Below are 21,807 nucleotides of genomic sequence, written 5' to 3'. Positions count from 1 at the left end.
ATGAGACCGCTCCGGGGCTGCCGGGGACGGGGCGTCGTCGTGGGGACCGTCACCCTCTGCCTGGCCGCCGGGTGGGCTCTGCAGAGTAAGTGTCCCTTCCTCCGTCCCGCTTCCTCCCTCGGCTTTTTCCTCCTCTTCCTCCTCGGCGCTGCCCTCGGCTCAGCCGCAGCGCCCGCCGTGTCCCCGGCAGCTCCCCCGGGGCTCCCCACGCTGGGCTGCCGGGAGGGGACGGGACTTCGGGGGGGGGGGGGAGGGTGTCAGGCGGGCTGGCAGTGGCCTGGGAAGGCTCGTCCCCGCTCCCGCTGCTCGGAGGAAGCGGGGGGAGCTGAGCGGTGCCAGCCCGGGGCTGCAGCCCGGCCGCCGGGGCGAGGAACGGCGGCCGCGGGGCGACCAGCCCCCACGCCCGCTCCCGGCGGGGGCGGCCCCGAGCAGCCGCCGTTTCCCCCCCTGAATTCCCAACAAAGGAGGGAACAAGGCAAAGGAGGAGGAAACAAATCCCGGTTAACCAGCCCGAAGGGCTTCGGGTCGGGCTGGGAAGCGCGGCGGCGAAGGGGGAAGGTGGATTCCAAGCCAGCGCCCCGCGGGGGGGCGAGCGGGGACCGGGCAAAACGCAGAGACCCCGCCGGTCCCCTCCGAGCGGGGGCTGGAGGAGGCCGCAGCCACCCCCCACGCCTGGGAAGTGGGGTGGGCAGTGCCCCCAGTGGGTTCGGTTTGGACACCTTGCGCCATCTCCTTCATCGTCAAGGTGACGCGCAAGCAGCCGTGGAGTGGGGGAACCCTCAGTGGAGTGGAGGAACCATCCCCAGAGTTTTGAGAGCTGTGTTTTAGAGCTTTCCCCCCAAACCCCCACCCACCACCCCCCATTTTAGAGCTCCTGCTCGGAGGCTCCTCACTGCCAGCCCTTTCCCACCCGCTCCCCGCCACGCTGCGGGCCCGGCTGCGTTGCTCCAGCCAGGTCTGGGTACGCAGAGCCGCGCGTCCAGCTTTGACTCTGGGCCAGGAGAATGCTTCGCAGCGCAGAGGCGTGCCAGCGGCACCAAACTCACCCGTACCCTCTCTTCTCCTGGGTGCGCGTTTTACTGGGCGTGAAGGGTCTGGTTTTGCAAGCAGCGGAGCGCAGTGGCCCCGCGCAGGGCGCTGCAGGTGGGTGCGATGTTTGCTCTCAGGGCTGATGCAGCTCTGTTTGGATTACACAGGTTCGGGTGATCCAGGCGGGCCGCGTATTAAAAATGTTTTTGAATGGTTATTGCGTTGCCTTTTTTGGCTTTGTGTGCCGGAGAGGGACAGAACAAGTTTGCAAATACATTAATGGAAGGGTTTTATTATTTTTTTTTTTTTAACATTTACCTTGCAATCACATATTCAAAACAAAGCCATGCCTTTATCAAAACATAAAAGGGTCACCGTGGTGAGACACTCAGCCCCTGTCTAGTCAGAAACAGAGCAAAAGGCCTTTAAATAAACACACGGAGCAGAAAACAATTAGAACAATTTGCAGTGATTACCAGAGGTTCCCGTCTGTTCTGTTTCTCTATCTGGCACAAACCCCTTTTTCACGGCCCTGGTTAGTCTCTCCTGCTGAACGGCAGACCACAGCTCAGCCGAGGACGTGCTGGGCTGCCCAGAAAGCGTGGTGTCCCTGCAAGGGGACTGGGAAGCACCAGCATGACAAGATGCCCACGAAAGGAGAATCCCAGGAGTGTCATCTTGGAAAAAGCCTTGATCCCGTCTGGTTAAAAAAAAAATTAGCGTGGCTTGGGCTTTCTCCTGTGCTGGTCCTGGTGAGGACCTGGGAATCAAACTGGCTTCTCGAGCTTCCCTGCCTTGTCTCGACCAGCAGAGTTTCTGAGTTCTGCTAGAGATCCCAAATAGAGCGAAGTCAGCTTGCAATTCATTTACCCATCTCTCCCAATTTGTGGTTGCGCTGGGGTTTGCTGGCCATGGTGGGTTCTTATTTTTTGATAAGATTTTTGAAAAGAATTTCTTTCCCTTGGAAGTTTTTTTTTTTCTTTTTTTTTTTTTTTCTTTCCCATTTTAAACCGTTCTTTTCCCTGAAGACTCTGTGGAACCTCCAGGAGCATCCCCAATGGTGCTGCTTTGCACTCCTTCAGCGTAGTTGAGGGTCTCGTCCTCCCTCCCTGATGGGTTACAGACATTTGCAGCTCAGCATTATTTTTTCAGTTCTGCTCTTGCAGTCAGGCTGTTCCCACAGTATGGGAGCAGAGCGGAGGAGCTGCTCCAAGCCAAAGTAGGAAAAGGCATTCAGCGGCGAGGCTTATTTTCTGTGCTTTATTTGCCTTTTGTCTGGTTTGATTTTTACAGGTAGATAACAGGATTTCAGTCCCTAGCCAAGTGTCTCAAACGTGCCACTAATTATAAAGAAAAAAAAAAAAGGTATGCAGATTGAAAGTCAGATGTTTGGTGTTCATCCAAATCTTCATGCGGAAATACCCACACGCAAGCAGAAATTATTGCAGTTAGACATTAAACTAAACGGTCAGTTCAGTTTCACAGTGTTATGAGCAGCTTCGTAATCACATCAGTGGGAACTGGGTGAGAATTAAATATTCTTTCATATGCATTTTTGCCTGGAAATCGTCAAGAACATGAAATCCCTGACTCCGCATGAACCTGTGTACCTTTGATTACATGCGATTTATCTGCACTGGCACATAACTGGCTGCCTTTACAAAGCTGTTGTCTCAGACGTTGATTACGCATCCTGAAAACATGATAAAGTTCTTGCCAAGTGTTCACACACTTAAGCCTGCTACAGTTCTTGCTTTTGGGGGATGGTAATTAATTCATATAATAGGTTACCTTGGCCACAGTGATTAAACTTCCCATTTAAAAGGAAAGCCAGTTACTGATGAACACAAAAGCATTTCTCAGTTTTCAGAAAAGGTTATGCCCCCTTACCCAAAAAGACTCTTCCAAACTGTCTCCTCTTGGGTATCGAAACACTGAAATACAGGCAGTTACTTGTTCTGTATGGTGGAAACATTTCTCCTGACTATCATCAATTAAAAATGTGTATTTAGTCTTTAATTTAAGTATGTATGTTCCTTTTATGGTCAGCAGAAAGAGAGAGAAACTGCAAAGCATAATCCATCCTCTCTAAAAGCAGGCCACGTGATGGGTAGGATGAATCACCCCCCAAGGTCCCATCCTGCCCAGGGCAGCTGGAGCAGCATCACTTCCACACTCATCGCCCTCTTTTGTCTTTCAGCACCCGGAGGAGTATCGTTGGTTGTCCCACAACCCAACATCAACGCAACAGTGGCACAAAACATCTTGCTCTCCGTTGAATACTCTTGCAGAGGCGCCGCCACCATTGAGTGGAAGCACGTGTCAAGCTGGGGCACCACCAAAATCGCTGAGTGGAAAAGCGGGAATTATGTCAACATATCCACGGTGTACAAGGGCAGAGTGACTACTTTTGAAAATGGCTCTATACAGCTTCTGAACGTGGGCATGAGAGACGCCGGCTACTATTTTATCACTGTAACAGAGGAGTATGGAACCAACACCTACGGCACCATCATAGTCAACGTTTACGGTACAAACTAGATGGGAGTTCTTGGCTTTACCCTGTGTTTAAACATTAATCTGCTCATAGTCAATTTTACAATATTCTTTTTTTCTGTCCTCCCTGCAGAGATTATCTATGAAGATTTACATTTTGTAGCAGTCGTCTTTGCATTTCTGGCTGCAGTATCTGCCATTCTGATCTGCTTCATGTGGCTCTGTAACAAATCTCTGCATCTGTGTCAGAAGAAGGCGACACACAAACTAACAGGTATCTCTCTAAGAATGCCATCAAGGCATAGGGTTTTCAAGTCTGAATCTTGAGCCCAAAATTCACTTGTGATGTGAGCCATAAAGGTGCTAAGGGGGGACACTGAGAAACAGGACTGGAAGGGCTCAGTTCAGTTAACCTGTTCAACTCTTTACTAGCTGAGGCAACTGAATAATAGGTATTTAGTTGCAGAACAATCTGCAGGACATCTACCTTATACATTTTACGTCAGAAACCATGAAACGCTTCCCAACTTGTGAACTGCAAAACTTAGGGAGAAAAGGCCAGAGCTGCAATAACCCCCCAGTCAGAGGGCGTGAGTCAAAGTCAAGAGCACCAGCAAGGCTCTCAAGGTCTGCACCAGAAGGGCATCTCCTGGGGGAAAATACTCAGAAGTCCCTTGGGAGTGGCCCCCACCTCACTTCATGGAGGCCTGCAGCCCTTCCTCTCCCCTCAAACCCCGTCTCATCTGTCCTCGCGTTTGATCCAGTCCTGGACTCCAGTGACCGCTGACTAATACAAACCCAGACTCCTAACGCGCACCAAAGACACCAGTCCTGAAAAAACAGAAGGGCTGCACTGAAAGGGATCATTCACATATTAGAGAAGACACTTCCAAGCCACAGCCAGGGATATTCAGCCGAGGCAGCAAGACAAGGTGCCACGCTACGGGCCTGGGCTCAAGCTCTGGGCACAACCTTGGAACAGGAGGTTTCTTTTACCACTTCAAAACATTTCAGGCGTTTACCTCCCTTCTTTGTAAGTGCAGAACCACTAGTGGTTTCTTGCCCTGTAGGTAAAAGGTCTGTATTTCTTCCCTAATAATTGCTGCTTAAGGTGTTACGTCACAAAAAGCAGTCTAAGTATCAATACTTTACTAGACCAACACAGACACTCAAGAATCCTAAGCCTCATAGCTCAGACTTTGTGTCAACTCTGCAAAATCTAATAGGAGAGGAGATTAATTTGGCTCAAGCTATCTCTTCCTTTCTGCTGCTCACCTACAGCTCTAAGGGCTGCTGCGGCTTTCACGGTGCACACGCCGCTCACAAGCTTTTGTAGCTACCGAAAAATTTTACTGTCATGCCAGAATACACAGGCTTTTGTTTGGATAAAGCCTCTCCTTCCTCCAGTTAAAGCCAATCCTCCTACAGAACCAGAGATCCTGTTCTCCCAGCACATGATCCAAAGCAGGGACCTAACTTCTGCCCCAGTTCCACCTTAGAAGAGCCCTCCTTTCGAAAGCCACGTAGAAGGACGAGCCCTATGGATTTTAGTTTTCATAGTGCCTTTAGTCTTGTATTGGAAGAAACCAGTGTCACTTTAAAGATTGTGAGGGACTGTTTATGCAGTTAAATATTTGGAAAAGTTGTGTTTAAAACCTAATTGCACATGAGTAAGCTTGAGCTAATATTAAAAAGTTCAAAATGTCTCAGCTATTAACACAGCGTTGTTAATTTTGGAATGCTGGCCTTCCAATCCATTTGCCAATCAATAATAATATCCTTTTATTTGCAGCGAGTACAACTGAAGAGATTGAACTGGAAACCATTGAGTGTTAGCCAAGGACTGTCTCATAACAAAAATAACAATTCTACCTCAGGAGAAAATATTGGCAAGGGAAGCAAGAAGAAACCTAAAAGGTAAAATGTTTGTGACTACTGTAGAAACATCCTGACTTGCAAATTAATCAGACATGAAATCAGCGGTGTCTGATGGAGCTGTGTTGACCTGTTAAGATTTCGGCTCTGCTAGCTAAGGTCAAAGTCAAAAAGAGTATGCTTTCATGCTGAGCACAAATACATTTTTGTGGCTAATTAATAAAATCTACGGCCTCTACCACTCTTAAAAATAACCAACCAACCAAGCCTCTGAGATCAACCCATAAAGGAAATGGTCGTGGCCTTGAAGGACACCTGTATTTTGGCTACAGCACGTCTCCTATTACAGACAGAGCAGCCATTAGCATCCTTCAACATAATAAATTTAATGTCTAATTACAGTATTACATTAAAAAAATTAATTGCAAGTGTTGAATCCTGTTTATTGCGCCTATGCACAATACTTTTGGGCGTAAGGAATTTCCTGAAGCTCTGAAGACAAACTGTAATTCTTCACGAGACAAAACTGACTTTGAAACAAAGCCGAGCTGGTCAAAGTTCCCCCCTTGACATTTCCAGTTGTTTACACTGCCCGGGGATATTAACACACATTTTTTGACATTACGAGAGAAGGTTATTAAAACAAGGAACTATGCACGGGCACCGAAGAGGACGCTGTCTATAACAATTAGAGTGGTCAGATAAAATACTGACACAGTGGGGTGGCGGAAATACTGAAGAGTTTCATTGTGAAAGATGTCGTGTCCTTTGCAAAGTTAGGCTATTCATCAGCGGGCTATCTGGGAAGAAAAGTTAAAACAGCAGTACTTTGAAATTCAGCATTTACAAACACAGTTCTGAACCTGCTCTTGTCGAGAAGCCCCCGTTGCTCTCCTGTGTCGTAAGGAGACACGAAGCGATCTAACTAGGGTTTTCTTGAATCTGCGTATTGCACTTAGATTTTCCACCTGCTGGTGGAATAACATTTCCTTGTGGGAGTGAGAAAGCACTACACCGACTGAGCTTCAAGTTGTCCCGTTTTGCTTTTGTAAAGAGAAGAATTTTGCAGCACGAAATAAACTTTGAAAACGTAAGAGACCACGGACTCATCTGCGTCTGCAGATTGCCACGGGGCTTTTTAACTGAACTTCTTCTACCGCCTCTCTCGCGCTTTAGCTCACTTGTTTGCAAAAAGCTTTTACAAAACAGGCTGCCAGAGCCTCCCCTCTGGCCAGGGACTACGACGCTCAGGAGGTACAATGGGTTAGATTTGGAAAAACAAAGAATTTCTCACCACGCGCGTAACGATGCAGACAGGCTTTTCCCAAAGCAGCCTGTCCACAGTTCCTGTAAAAAGTCATCCCCGGATTGAACCATCTATTTGCCCAGGGCCCCTCACTCACTCATAAATTCGGGTACCAGATTCAGCTGGTTGCTCCTTCCTGCATCTAGGAGAGGGGTCAAAAAAGGTGAGAAATTTAAAATCATAATAATAATAATCATCATCCCAGCTACAGCACATCTTGGGAAAGTAACAGTTTGTTCTAATTCTTCACTTTAAGTATTACCAGTCTTCTGTATCTTTTGACAACACAGAAGTTGTAAGTGCATCTTTTAAATCACCAAGCTTGAAGTACTCTGTAAAGTATCCATAGGGCATACAGAAACCATTTTTTTTTTTTTTTTTTTCTGCTTATCTATTTCAGATTTGGGTTTTTTTAAACCCTAAATCTTAGAAGCTGAATGCTAAGTTACGCATTAGGCTGAGCTGAGTACATCCCAGGTACTCTGCCAGACTTCTTCAGAAAGGACAAAAAGCGCAGCTTCCACGTAACACCGTTATTATCTGCAACGTTGACTTGAATGCTGCAATTGCCACCGTCACGGGCAAGGCATGCAGGCGCGAACGACCTTCTGAACGCACTGCTCTAATTGTAGAGATCACTTCCACTTTTAAACTACAATATTAGAAAGCTGGGATGGAAGTAGGAAGTGCCCAGTTTAAAATTCTTCCATTTAAGATGCAGCGTAAGCGCAGTAGGGAGTTTCCCGTTAGCACAGTCGTTCTGCCTCTCTCAGCTTGGCTAAAGGCACAGCAACTTCAGGCACCCATCCTCGGCTACCGACGCCGGGGCCAGCCTCGCTTTTAGGTGGCCATGCAAGGAATATTCAGCCAGGACACCCAGTACAGTTAGCGTATGTACTGCTGTTCTCATAGGCAGTTCCTCACCCACAAATTTTATCCAGAATTTGACACGCTTACTCTACACCTGTACAAGGCTCACATTTTCTGAAACCGGAGTTTGTCGATACGTGCTATTAACATCAATATCTGATACCCAAAACGTGAGGCTAAGCTGGCTGGAGCAGTTTGCTACGCTGGAGGTGACTGAAGTATCTGAAGTCTCATGGCAAGCTGTTGAAGTGGGCGTTTAGAAATTAATAGCTATTATTACCCCAGTTGTCAACTCCATGCAGAACAGCAGCAAATTTATTATTTAGAGCATTCCAAACGATCAAAGGAACTAAGGCATCTCCCATTTAAATTTTAATTAAAGAGATGTCCAAGTTCACAAGATTGCTTTGGCAATCAATTGTAAATGTCTTAATCATCCATTAATGTCTCCGTTTCGTGTTCAAAGATGCACTACCAAGATTTTCACAACTGTACCTCTGTTAGAAGCCTGATCAGCCTGTTTTCCATTAACATTAGAAATCCCTGCATATTCAACACTAAAAGACAGACTCGCCAGGTCCCTAACCTTTTTTTTTTTTTTTTTAGGTTTTTTTTTGCAGCTAGGCCTGAAAGTCTTGCCAAACGCCTTCACTGCTGATGTGCGGTGCTTGCACTTCTGCAACACAGAAGTCCTCTTGCATCCGTTGTTTCTTTTCAGAAGGGGAAAAAATCCTGCAACTACGAGACCCCAGTACCTCCACAGAGATCCTATTACTTGGTAACGAAGAGCTTATTTGTCGAAAATGCCATCACTGCATGCAGACCTGTCAATTTAGGTTAAGAACAGTGAAGTAGAACAGCTGCTTTGGATACGCATGGAGCAGCAGCTTCCCAAGAAGTTGCTTAATATATATTTCCTACAACTATTCTTTATTGCTCAAGAACACAGCAAAATAACAACTGTCACCATACAAGTATTATGTTCAATTCAAACCTGTTCTATGTGCAAGAAGTTCTCATATATATATATATACACATACACACAAAAACCTCATAACACACAATATGGACAGAAGTCTGAACCACTTCATACCGACAGCTTTCAAGAAGACCTTTAGCAATTAATCATCAAGCATAAGAAAAGCTTTGTGCAACACCTTACTAGAAGCTTCAAGAAAGCTACAATTACAACCAAAAAAGACAAAAACATAGCTTTTATTATTTTAAAAGAACTCAGGAGAGCTGATATTGGGGGGATATTATTGTTTCTCTGGATGATAATCAGTTCCAGTGCAGTGGGGAAAAAAAAAAAAAATAAAAGAGAGAAAAAAGAACAGCACAAGCGTGGAGATCCAAGGTCTACTGCATGAGAGTTACCTGCTTCTATCCAGACATGAATTTACACATCACCCACAAACTCAAATTATCAGGAGAATTTTGCAAGGAGAGCAAGACCCCTTCCTCTACATGCTTGCAAAAAAACAAGGACAGAAAACACCAGCAAAGTAACCGACACCACGTAGGCTCACTGGCAGCCATCAGAGAGGGACGACATTTGCCACGAGCTGTGACTTTGTAAAACTCTCAACTTAAACAAATCGCCAAGTAAATACATCTCTTAAAAAGGAATGGGTAACCCAGAAGCCGTATCAATGTACAAACGCCAACTCAAGAACGTCACGCGGTGAAGACCGTTCCTTGAATCTTAAGTTTTGTTTCGCCTTAATTCTTGACAAGGGAGCTCTGCTTCTCCACTGTTGTCCCACTTCTAATCAAATGACTCCATTAGCTTCCACCAGGACAGCCATTCCCTGTGGTATACGCCACCAAAACACTTACCGATGGCACAAGTCTATTGTAATAATTTGCTTTTTTTTCAGAAATATTTGCAAAGATCTATTGACAAAAGTAGGGGCACCGGGGGAAAGGGAATGACTCTGAGCAGACACCTTTCATGCAGGAAAGGGTACTGAATTTAATTTTATCACAGAAAAATACATTAATTACTTAGCTATGTTACTCTAGATAGAGGAATCCGCAAAGATACAGCTGAAAGGAACTTTTTCAAAAAGTTGTATTTTATGTCATTGAAAAAAAAGTTTTATTATAAACAACTACAATGGATGTATCTGTACAGGAATAAATTTGCTTTTGCTTTCTTGTGTTGCCCCACAGTTCCGTTTCCCCTCGCTGCACGGGCAGTGATGGTTCGCAGCACAGCAATGATTCAAAGCCCCCACGGAGAGGCTGACAGATTATTAGCATGGAGTTAGGGCGGCCATGAGGAGTTCCATTTTATACACAAAGTTACGCCCTTCCATTTTATTCCACTGCACTTCCTTGAAGGGCCCCCGGAGATGATTCCACTTGTTGTCTTGCAGTACGTCACCTTTGGGGAGATCCTTGCACTGACTCCGTGGAAACTGAACCATGACTTTGCTGCCACTTTCTGGACCATTACGTACTGTGATGAACAGAGAATTTTATAAGCATTTTTTACACTGTAGGAATCCCTCATATTAAATATCCTTCCTCATGTATGCTATACATTACTCCTATTCAACTACAAACATGCTGAAAGTAAACAAGGGAAATTACCTAACTTTTTGTATTTTAACTTTTTCTCTTTGAAATTTCCCCTCTCTTATCTCCCACTTCTTTCTGGGCAAAGTATTGATTCTATTTAGGTCTCAGTTCCATACACAAAAGAGACAGACTCTAGACTTCTATAAAATAATGGCAATTTATAGCAAAATATTCTAGAAACAATTTCAGGAAGAGACTTACAAAGCCTGGAGAATTTGTTAAAGATTTTTAAGTATTTCCATACATTTGCAATAGAAAACACTACCTGAAATGGCATAGTCTCCATTTGGTGATGCTACAGTTATTGCTGATGCATTGCCAATACTCTCCACTGGCCCCAGACCAACGTGATTACTGAAACTCAGCACGTGCCATCCCATAACTTTCGCAAGCTGCTGAACTGCATGGACTTGGTGCTGTGACATCTGAAAGATAACAAGAGGTTCGTCTTCTGTTCAGTACTGCATGCCACAGAAAGAATTGCATATTGATTTTACCAAGCCTTTTTCCTTCTGCCATACAGTAGTTATTTAGAAAAGTGACTTTGTCTTATAGGTTCTCTAGTTTCAGAGGAACTTTTTTTGGTTTTTAATATACACGCTATGTAAGTGCTGGGAAACTGTTGTGTTATTTGAATTTAGACTAGTTCCTTAATATAGTCAGATGAATTTTTCATAGGTATATGGGCTTCTGCAGTTATCACAGGTATATAGGCTTATGAAGTTCAACAAGACCAAGTGCAGGGTCCCCCATCTGGGTCGGGGCAATCCCCAGCACCGATATAGGCTGGGCAGTGACTGGCTTGAGAGCAGCCCTGAAGAAAAGGACTTGGGGGTGCTGGTGGACGAGAGGCTCAACATGAGCCGTCAGTGTGCACTAGCAGCCCAGAAAGCCAATCGTATCCTGGGCTGCATCAGGAGAAGCGTGGCCAGCAGGTCGAGGGAGGTGATTCTCCCCCTCTACTCCACTCTCGTGAGACCCCACCTGGAGTACTGCGTCCAGTTCTGGAGCCCCTACTACAAGGAAGATATGGATGTGCTGGACCGTGTCCAGAGAAGGGCCACGAGGATGATCAGAGGGCTGGAGCACCTCTCCCATGAGAACAGACTGAGGGAGTTGGGGTCGTTCAGTCTGGAGAAAAGAAAGCTCCGAGGAGACCTTATAGTGGCCTACCAGTATCTTAAGGGGGCCTACAAGAAAGCTGGGGAGGGACTTTTTAGGATGTCGGGGAATGGTAGGACTAGAGGGAATGGATTAAAACTAGACATGGGTCGATTCAGACCAGACGTTAGGAAGAAGTTCTTCACCATGAGGGTGGTGAGACACTGGAACAGGTTGCCCAGAGAGGTGGTGGAAGCCCCATCCCTGGAAGTTTTTAAGGCCAGGCTGGATGGGGCTCTGAGCAGCCTGGTCTAGTGGGAGGTGTCCCTGCCCAGGGCAGGGGGGTTGGAACTAGATGATCTTTAAGGTCCCTTCCAACCCTAACAATTCTATGATTTTATTTAACTGTTGCTTTCAATTTACAAAAACCTTTATTTAGGTCTCAAGAACTAATTCAAGAGATACAAACAGGATTTTGAAATAATCCTTTCTTTGAATGGAAATGAGATCTCTGCTGTAAAATATGTAAAATCTGTGATAGCATTACCATAGCAAACTCAGAAAAAAAAAAAGTTGGGCTTCTCAGACACATGATTATCTCCATTAATACTCAAGTGTAAGCACTGGAGTTTAACAGCTTAAAAGTTTAAATGCTAATGTTTTTCTGTATCAAGACTTAACACTTGTAACAAGGAAGACTCTAGCACCATTCAGCAGTTTTCTGTGAACGAGTCTGAAAATACTTGACCAAAAAGAGATACCATCAGCAGAATCTGTTTCAACTCGTTTTATGTGTCATGGAGTTTCGTATAACTGCAACAGGCCAAACGCTGTTATTAAAGACCTGTATTTTTACTATTTATAATGCATAGTAGGGAAACTGTCACTTCTGACTAAAACCAGCAGCTTGCTCTAAGCAATTAAGAAAACACGGTTCATTCAAATATCAGCTGATTTAGTAATGGCTGATGCAAAGTGAACATTAACAAGACAATGTTGAAATGACAGTAATTGTGGGCTCATTAAGATCTCTACTCTAGATAGGACCTGGTTACAGTAAGTTTCATACATTGAATACTTTATTGTCTGCTATGACTCTCTCTGACTTGTTCCGAAGTAAGCAAAAATCTTAGTGCTCCCATAATGAGGAGCATAAGGAAATGTATTTTAAATGGGAGGCAAAAAGTTATTATTACTACTGACTTTAGTAAAATCTGGCATTATATTTTATTAACAGTTGCTAAGGTCACTATGCAAACATACTGAAAAATTCAGGCATCCACCTTCCTATTTTCGCTATCTTTATTTGAAGTTTTCTAACATTTTCTACACAAAGGTGAGATTCTAACTTCTTGTTCCCCAAACACCACAAGAAAGGGAAGCGTAATGTATATGAGTCTACCTGAGATAAAAGGAAATCCTGCAGTTCTTGCTCTTGATGGGACAACGTAATAACTCTTCCATCTCTATGCACGACTCTGATCTGCTCAACCCCGATGTTCAGCTGTAGCTGAATGGATCTTTGAAGACAAAATGGATATTTATTCAAAATGTATTACAACGCTTACAGAATCCCTCCCATTCATTGACAAGAGCTCTAAGATGAAGATGGTGCAAAGCCTATGGAATATAACAGCAACTCCAAACGTTTCGGTTTCATCACTCACCACAACAGCTCCCTCTATACTGCAGGGAACACGTTCTGTGGCGTGTTCCCAGAGCTGGTCCACTGCTCAGGTCAAGGAGCCTCCTGAGGTGCCTCACAGCTCCCTCCCTGTCACTGTGCTCAAGTTTCCTTCCAGAGGTGCGGAGGAAAATGGTGTATACTCAGGGCCTTTTCTATCCCACAGCCAAGACTTGGGCAGCATGTGTGCTCTGGAACTGAGACTGCAAACTGCACCAGTGACCGCAGTCTGCTCCACACTCTGGACGCAGCCAGGGAGGATTACTCAAAATGGAAAAAACAACTGGTTCATCCACTGTCAACGCATTAGTTAATTCACTGCTGATCAGCGTGCAGACATTCATTTCCAGAAGACGAAATCTCGTATTTTGATAGTAATGTATGTAACTAATAGCATGAATTAGAAGAGTTCCACATTTCTGTGCGTATGCAGCCAGGCTAGGACTGAGCACTATCTCTCCATGACCAGACTGGAAGTTTAGAATCCAGCACATACAAAGATACTTTATATTCAGCTATCTCTATCCAAAATAAATCCCCCCTTAAACGTCCACTTTCGCCTTCAATTCCTTCTTTGAAGGGAAACCGTGCTAGTTAACTACTTACTAAGTTTCTACATTAAAGTATGAAGTAGGTGAAGAATTTTCTTAGGGTGGCTGTTCTCCCCAACTCAGGAAAACGCACACTCGCACACAAATAATGGGCTCCTACTTGCCTATCTGAAGAGGACCTAAACCTGTAAAACACAACTTGAATACAGTTTGCCATCATCATGAAGTTCAACAAGACCAAGTGCAGGGTCCTCCATCTGGGTCGGGGCAATCCCAAGCACCGATATAGGCTGGGCAGTGACTGGCTTGAGAGCAGCCCTGAAGAAAAGGACTTGGGGGTGCTGGTGGACGAGAGGCTCAACATGAGCCGTCAGTGTGCACTAGCAGCCCAGAAAGCCAATCGTATCCTGGGCTGCATCAGGAGAAGCGTGGCCAGCAGGTCAAGGGAGGTGATTCTCCCCCTCTACTCCACTCTCGTGAGACCCCACCTGGAGTACTGCGTCCAATTCTGGAGCCCCTACTACAAGGAAGATATGGATGTGCTGCAATGTGTCCAGAGAAGGGCCACGAGGATGATCAGAGGGCTGGAGCACCTCTCCTATGAGGACAGACTGAGGGAGATGGGGTTGTTCAGTCTGGAGAAAAGAAGGCTCCGAGGAGACCTTCTAGTGGCCTACCAGTATCTTAAGGGGGCCTACAAGAAAGCTGGGGAGGGACTTTTTAGGATGTCGGGGAATGGTAGGACTAGAGGGAATGGATTAAAACTAGACATGGGTCGATTCAGACTGGATGTTAGGAAGAAGTTCTTCACCATGAGGGTGGTGAGACACTGGAACAGGTTGCCCAGAGACGTGGTGGAAGCTTTTTAAGGCCAGGCTGGATGGGGCTCTGAGCAGCCTGGTCTAGTGGGAGGTGTCCCTGCCTATGGCAGGGGGGTTGGAACTAGATGGTCTTTAAGGTCCCTTCCAACCCTGACAATTCTGTGATTCTATGATCGTTGCGTGCTTCTACAACTAGAAAGATACATGCATTTTCATACTTACTTGCATATCTGTTCGTATCCTTGAGAAGTTATTAGAACTTTAACACTGGATTCATAAACATCATTTATATTCGACCAGTGGGCCTGAATCTGAGGATCCTCAATACGACTAGCCAGACTGTCGATGGTTCGAGCAGTTCTAGAAGACAAAGACTTATTCCAGCCACAATAATCTAGACAGTTTGTGCTGTTATCTTCTTTAAATGAAATGAGTAGGTTATTAGTTCGGGGTTGGGTGGGGTTTTGTTTTTGTGGCACACACAAAAAAAAAGAAATCATAAATTTTACAGAACTATGTAGATCAAGAGTTCTATTTCAGCACCAGCCTGGTGCTAATGAAGCACACTTATTTACTCTGCATATTTCACATGCATTCTGCAGAAGTATTAAAGTGATATTACTACTCAGTATCAGCTACTACACAGCAAAGAATACTAAAATGGATTTATGTAGTTTAAGAAAAGTAGGGACAACTATCAGCAGCCTACATCACAACTGTCACACAGATCTCAACGAATGATTTTTTTTGCCTTTTTTTTTTTATTTCCTCATATTCGTGATATGTTATTAGTTCCTAGTACTTAAAAATAAAGGCTATTTTAACCAGGAAAGAAGCAGCTGGATTAAGAACACTGAAAAAAAGATCAGTTGTATTCTACATAATGGCACATTTTATTGTAACTTTGACAAGAATAGCCTGTCACCTACCTGCGTCTCAAAAAGATATGTTTTGCCTGCTTTATTATCTTTTCCAGAAGTCCTTCATTCGACTGTAAAGAACTGATATCATTTTTATCAAAAGCCTGGGGTCCTGCAAGTCTCATTCTCTTATGGCCAAAAGGCGCACTAGCTGGATGTGGCATCACTGTGGAGCTCAGGGTTTGCTTGTGACACTGCAACAAACAATAGATGTCATAAAAGGAAGTGACCAAATAATATGTCTGCAAGAAATAATATGTATACTACAATATGCTGCTTCACATCAAGTTTTTTAACCATACATACTTTCAAGAAGTGCAACTTTTTGACTTCATAAACTTGACAGCACTTTAAAGCCAGCTTTACACTCGTACTTTGCCTCCACTGTTTATGCAGGTCTTTCAAACCTTATGAAAAGTGATTTTTTAAAAAAGATGCTACATAACAAAAATTTGGTAGTATGGCAGTAGCTCCTACTAGTAAGTCTGCCTTGTATACATCTCTGCAGACAGACAGAATGGTCAAAAAAAAAAAAATAACGGAAGCATTTTAGAAGTGAAAACCTGGGTACAAAAAGATTTAGCAACCTGTTGGAAGTCAAGAAAGGAAAATTCACAACAAAGCTGGGCACTGAGCCAAAGCTTCATGAAACCTAGTTCAGCGTTTCAAACACTGGACTATTCCACATGACTGCATGAATTGCAAAGCCATGCTCTAAGGAGAGGGACGCTCTCTGGAACGTGGTTTCACAACTGCTTAGACGTCTAAAATTGTGCTCTTTTCTTGATCAGACGCAACCTCAACCTTCTACCCCAGGCCCTTCTGCTAGACTATACGAGAATCTCAAACACATAAGCAGAGAAATGGACCTCAAAAGAAGAAAAGTTATTATGGTAACTGATGGTTCTTTCTTCTTGGGAGTACAGTCTGCACAGATGCTCACTTAAAGTACTTGACAAGCACTAATTAGACACAAAGAAAAAAGGGAGACTGATGAACTCTACTGGAAAAACCTTGCATGGCTTTTCTGGAGTGAGCAGCCGGGCCTGAGGTTAAGTAAAGAATGTTCTTTACTTAGTAAGGAACTCCCTAACCGACCACACATACTAAAACTGTCCGGTAGGTTGCCTTACACGAATGGATAGAAATTGCCTGGCCTCTAGTGGCACTCGTTGTTACAACAGCGCCGCACACTATGTAGAAGTCTAAACAAAAGCCCAAAGACTCCTCAGTACTTGACCGTAAATGCACTACCTCTCTGATAAGTTGATGCAAATTATGTTCCAGAACATAGAGATGATCCTCTGGATTCTGTTTTTCAGAAGCAGACTTCTGTGATTTTTTGTCATTGGAAGAGTGACACAGAGAAATAGACAACTGCAAACCTGTACAAAGCAGATTAAAATAAATAATAAATGAGGACACTGACCATTTTCAAGCAGGCTACTGAGCACTGCTTTTTCTTCACATTTTATAGTCAGTAGTTTTACAACCAGTATTCACCACATCAGAGAAAAACCAAAGAATGATGCTGAAGAGCACAGCACCAAAAGCAAGTAAGACTTGCTAGTCACTGAAGTGTTGACAGGCCAACCGTTAACTCACTAGGTGCATTTCACATTTCACACCAATTTCTACGGCTCAACCCCACACAAAAAGAAGAGTCCCCAGGAACCCGTTTCTTCCCCAATGAAGGAATGATTTACCACCATATAAAATTTAAGCAATCCAGAAACACAGTTCTTCACATCATATAATCAGTTGTGTACCCCTTGTATAAACACAGGATTCACCAGTCGACTCTGAGCCACCTTTATGCTGTTTACTTATCCTCACTGAAGAGCATTAGCCTCCGTTCTTCTGAAGACTCATTAACTCAAGTCTTAACTTTCACCTGCATGCAATCCAGGAGCAGTAACTTACGCACAGCTCCAAACTCAAACGAGCACATGGCATTACAGCTGCTAGCTTTAAGTGCTACTGACAAAAAACACAATCACGAAGAAAAACAATCCAAAATCCACACAATAAAACATGAGTAAACTAGAAACTAAAGTGCATTAGTTTAATTTTTCTATACTTAGCAAGCAAAATTCAACTTTTAGGGTTTTTTAAGAACAGTGTTAAAAAAGGTCACATCAATCAGACTTTCAGTTCGTGTTTAAGCAAGTAATCCATAGGTTAAGAAGTCTTAAAAAGTTTCCTACCTGGGAAAGGCTGGGAGATTATCTGATTTTTCACAACAATGTGAGGAATTTGTGATTTAATTTGAACAGCTTCTCGTGACAGCTGGGCAAAAATTTCTTTACATAAAAGAACATTCTGCGCAGTCTCCAACTTTGTCTGCCAGTGTGGAGAACCTGAAAATACAAATCAACATTTGCAGAAGAGTCAAGAGAAGCTACAAAGGTAGCTTCAGATACCAGAGTATCTATGAGTAATCGCTAAGATAAGGCAGTCAGTATCTTCTATCCAAACTGAGTATTTTCAGAATTTTATCTCAGTTTAAGCAAGCACTTTAAGATAACACTAGTGCACTTTACTTCAATTTTACAAATATGTACGTTGTGAACTGCAACTCCCTGTTACCTTCCCAGGCCTTTTGTGAACTCTGCTTATGAACCCCTGCTTCTTAAGTTGCAATTTACTTTCAATGATACTTTCAGCTTTATTAAATCCACTCTACAACAAACCACCAAATAATGTTTAATTCACGTCCGTGCTTTCACAGGATTTATAGGCCTAACGTTCTTGGAAGATTCTGGTCTGAGTAGGTACACAAGCTCTATACTGTACCCTGAATACCAAATGAAACATCTACTTAATACAACATCCTGTCTATGTTCAAGACAGCACAATCACCTGTGTCACAGATCACCATGAATTAAAAGCCTGCCAGTTGTTTTCAACCCTAAAGAATTAAGGATTGAAGTTTTAATCCCAAAGGTTTACACCTTCAGATACTGTCACGTATCAAATGAAGCAAGCTACTATCTGCCAGGTGAGCTGTTGGTAATCAATGCACGTGCTGCCAACACACTTTCAGATTCATAGAAAACATACGAGCCACAGAATCAAATGATACATTTTGGGCAAAGTTAAGAGCAAACGGACATTTAGTCCAGTTGAGCCACAAGATCTTGGTTTGCTTTTGGTCACTCGCTCAAACTCTTAAGGACTTACGAAAGGCGCTCCAGAATACCTGAAATATAATCCTAGTAATTTTATTTAAGAATTGAGTAAACACATATGAAAAATTAAAGTACACTTTGAAAGCATCATCGTTCCAAAGCCCAAGCAGCACCTACACAGAAAATTACAGTTTAAATAAGAATATTCTTGCTCACTCTTCTTTCAAGCTAGATTTTTCAAATAAACAACAGATGCAAATACATTTCTTGATAATCTGCTCAGAAAACAACATATAGCTAGCTATACCTGGTTTTGATTTTGGCATGGGTCTTTTAAAAAGATTGACTGTCCCAAGGTCACCAATGTCTGGAGCTTGTTTCTGAATAGAAACCTAGGTGAAAAGAGAATGTTATTTGATATTTGTTCTTTGTTGAACGCATACAAAGAACAAAACAAACCCCACACTGTATTATTAAAATTTCTCTCACAAACCTTTATATAGGCTGATCCTTCTAAATCACTTGGGATTTGAACATCCAAAGGACAGTAATCCTCAGGTATCTTTTTATCCAGGTCAATGTCAGTGTTCTTTATCACTTCAAAAGTGCCGTGATGAAGAAAAAGGGAGCCTAAGAAACGAAAGGCAAAGACATACATACTATAAAGCATCTTCTGCAAATACTGAAGCCCATACCTCCATTTTGGAAGAACATGTATTTCTAAGTCTCCAAACCTCCGTAGCTGTGCTCGATTCAAATGTCTTAATGAATTCTTTAAAAAACAGGTAAATTAGAAAGCTCATTTCAGCACACCAACATCTCAGTCCTCTAGTGTCTGATGTGCAATATTTACAGTAAGTTAGCAAGTAGTATTTAATGGTTATGGGAGAAAACCAAGTGTTTCAAAACGGTGTCAGCAGAAGCAAGGAAGGAGAAAAAAAGATGTTTGGTTAAAACAAGACCAAAAAATTCACTGCCCAACATTTTGCAAGCAAGCAGCTCAAGGTGCAACACCCCTATGGATTTAAAGGAACACTGATGATGTTTGGCTTGCAGTCTTAAACTATGACAGTGTTCAGTCTGTAAAGCCAGTGATTCAGGTGGGAGCGATAAAGGCAGATGTCCACATCTGTCCTAGTTGCATCCCTTTAACATCCAGAGCATCCTTGAACATCTAGTTCAGGATAAATCACCTAAGAAGAGACATATTCTGGGTTACATCTACAGCTTCTTCATGAACACAAGATTAATAACCCTAAATTTGACAACGATGACAACTGAAACCTAACATAACCAGTTTAGGTGCCTGCTTTGTATCTACATCTTAAGTTAGGCGAGATTCTGTATTCACTCCATAATTGGTTCTAGAACTCTGGGCTGGTTACCCACTCTTACTGAAATCCGTGAAATAATGCCTATTCTCAGTATCATTTCTCATAAACGTGGGAATAATAGGTATAATAAATCTGTCTTCACTCAGAGAAAAATGCAAAATCCTCCTCAATCTTTTAAAAATGCTTTACAGATTAAATATAGATAAAAGCCAAAGATTCACAAGGGCTACCTGTCAACCGACCAACTACATTGTCTATGTAGAATTGCTTCTGTAAAGGAATCTTTACTATAATCCTTCACAATTAGCTTTTGAAATCAATTTCTAAGTTGAGGATAGCGGGATATTTTCCCTGATAATGAACTAAGTTTCTGCCTTTTATAATTCTATCTCATAACTATAATAATATTTTACTGTCTGATATTGTTTTTTATTTAAAATATTCCATCTGTTTTTACAGTTAAAAAAAAATTCTTAAAATATAAATACCTATGCTTGAGAAAAACAAAAGATTCTACTGTATACCTGCACTTCTGTAGCTCAGATCGCCAAGAATTTTGTCTCCCACTTTCCTCAGCTTCCAGTGCTGTCTCAGTCTTAGCAGTTCAGAGTTGAAGTCTCTTTGTCGCTTATTTTCCTGGTTTTCTGCAACCGATTTGGATAATCTTTCTGCGCCTTTCAACAGGATTTGAGCTGCTCCAGCTAATGACTTCTTTTTCGAAATCAACTGTAGAAACTGAGGATTCTAGTAACAAATAAAGAGAAAAACTTTTTGTACCTTAATTCACCAAATATTATTAATGGAACTAATTGACAGTGACCGATAATTTAGCTCAATGTTCAGTAACTTATTTAGAAGAACTTTCATGACAATATTATATAGCTACAAGTAGCATTTTGACTTACAGCTTCAGCAGAGGCCTTTGAAATCAGCCTCACCTCCTATAAAGCACATTGCAAGGAACATTTTACTAAATCTTGCATATATCATACACAAAACACACCAGTGAAATAAAATCTTCAGTACCAAGTCATAAGAACTACACAACTAGGTAGAATATACCTGTTTTGGAGGAAGGGGATCCTGCACAACAGGATCTAGAGTCATGAACTTTTTATCCTTGACAATACTCAGAACATCATACAACACGCACATCTCAGTCAAGGCGCTTCTTAAGTTGTTCCTCACTGAATCCCAAGGCCAGAGGGATGGCTGAAACTTTACCAACCCTAAACATAAAACAGAATAAGGGAAAACAAAAGATTGTAAAAAGATACCGTGTGAGGCTCATTCTTAAACCACACAGGGGACATAACGGCACGAAATATAACATAACAGCACAATGTCTGGATCTATCCTTTTCCACTCTACCGCTGTGATATGCTGGGACTCGGTCACGAATATCCCGACCCACGGGGGAAGGCAGGCTAGGCCCAAGCGCCCGTGGGGCGGCAGGCCTCCCTCAGCCGCAGGCCGGCGAGGGAGAGCTCAGGCTCCAGGCCCACCGTCCCTCACCTTCCTCATCCTCCGCCTCGCCCGGCTCGGCCCAGGCGCGGCCCGCCGAACCCGGCTCGTCCTCCTCGGAGCCGGAGCCCTGGCTGAAGTCGATGCGCTGCGCCAGGCGCGCCAAGTTCTGGGACATGGAGAGGGGCTGGAGGTAGGTCTCGCTGCCATCCAGCCCCACCTCCTGCACCTGCTTCTCGCACGCCGACTCGATGCTGATGCGCACCGCCGGCACCCCCGCCATCTTGGTGCGGCCACCCACCGCGCGACTGGCGCGCGACCCCCGCCCCGGCTACGGGTGCCGAGAGGGGGAGGGGCCAGCGCCGGGAGGGCTCGGGTATTTCCGGAGGACGCTCGGGAAGGGGCGGGGCCATCGGCGGGAGCGCTCGGGTATTTCCGGAAGGCGCTCGGGAGTGGGCGGGGCCAGCGCCGGGAGGGCTCGGGTGTTTCCGGAGAGCGCGAGTGGCGGCGCCCCCTGAGGGGGCGGAGGGGTGTGAGGGGATGGCGGTAGCCGCGCGGTGGCCTGCGTTGTTGCTGCCACATTTCCACCGCCGATGACAATACACGGCTGCTTTCCTTCTCCCTCTAACGGCGCAGGCA

General features: G+C 43.9%; 2 protein-coding genes across 4 annotated transcripts; one reads left to right on the top strand and one right to left on the bottom strand.

Annotated features, from left to right (window-relative positions):
* VSTM5 (V-set and transmembrane domain containing 5) lies at positions 1–8,633 on the top strand. 3 transcript variants are annotated; one of them, XM_054210747.1, is made up of 5 exons: positions 1–85; positions 3,230–3,559; positions 3,659–3,799; positions 5,318–5,442; positions 8,183–8,633. In XM_054210747.1, exons 1-4 carry the CDS (start codon positions 1–3, stop codon positions 5,359–5,361), a joined length of 600 nt encoding a protein of 199 aa, XP_054066722.1. In that variant the 3' UTR covers positions 5,362–5,442; positions 8,183–8,633. The 3 variants fall into 3 exon arrangements, with proteins under 3 accessions (XP_054066722.1, XP_054066732.1, XP_054066741.1); XM_054210757.1 differs by having other exon boundaries at positions 5,318–6,869; XM_054210766.1 differs by lacking the exon at positions 1–85 and adding an exon at positions 3,124–3,139.
* A 1,000-nt stretch (positions 8,634–9,633) lies between these two features.
* Positions 9,634–21,562, bottom strand: MED17 (mediator complex subunit 17). Its single transcript, XM_054210731.1, has 12 exons — positions 21,220–21,562; positions 20,767–20,933; positions 20,229–20,448; positions 18,864–19,000; positions 18,678–18,762; positions 17,447–17,599; positions 16,494–16,624; positions 15,249–15,433; positions 14,542–14,679; positions 12,666–12,783; positions 10,428–10,587; positions 9,634–10,040 (listed from the first exon to the last, which is right to left on the bottom strand). Exons 1-12 carry the CDS (start codon positions 21,449–21,451, stop codon positions 9,835–9,837), a joined length of 1,932 nt encoding a protein of 643 aa, XP_054066706.1. The 5' UTR covers positions 21,452–21,562; the 3' UTR covers positions 9,634–9,834.
* Between the last annotated feature and the right edge of the window lie 245 nt (positions 21,563–21,807).

Source organism: Rissa tridactyla, chromosome 1 (genome assembly GCF_028500815.1).
Source record: "Rissa tridactyla isolate bRisTri1 chromosome 1, bRisTri1.patW.cur.20221130, whole genome shotgun sequence".
NCBI classification, from domain to species: domain Eukaryota; kingdom Metazoa; phylum Chordata; class Aves; order Charadriiformes; family Laridae; genus Rissa; species Rissa tridactyla.
Note: the sequence above shows the minus strand (reverse complement) of the source record. Positions and strands in the feature narration are given on the sequence as shown.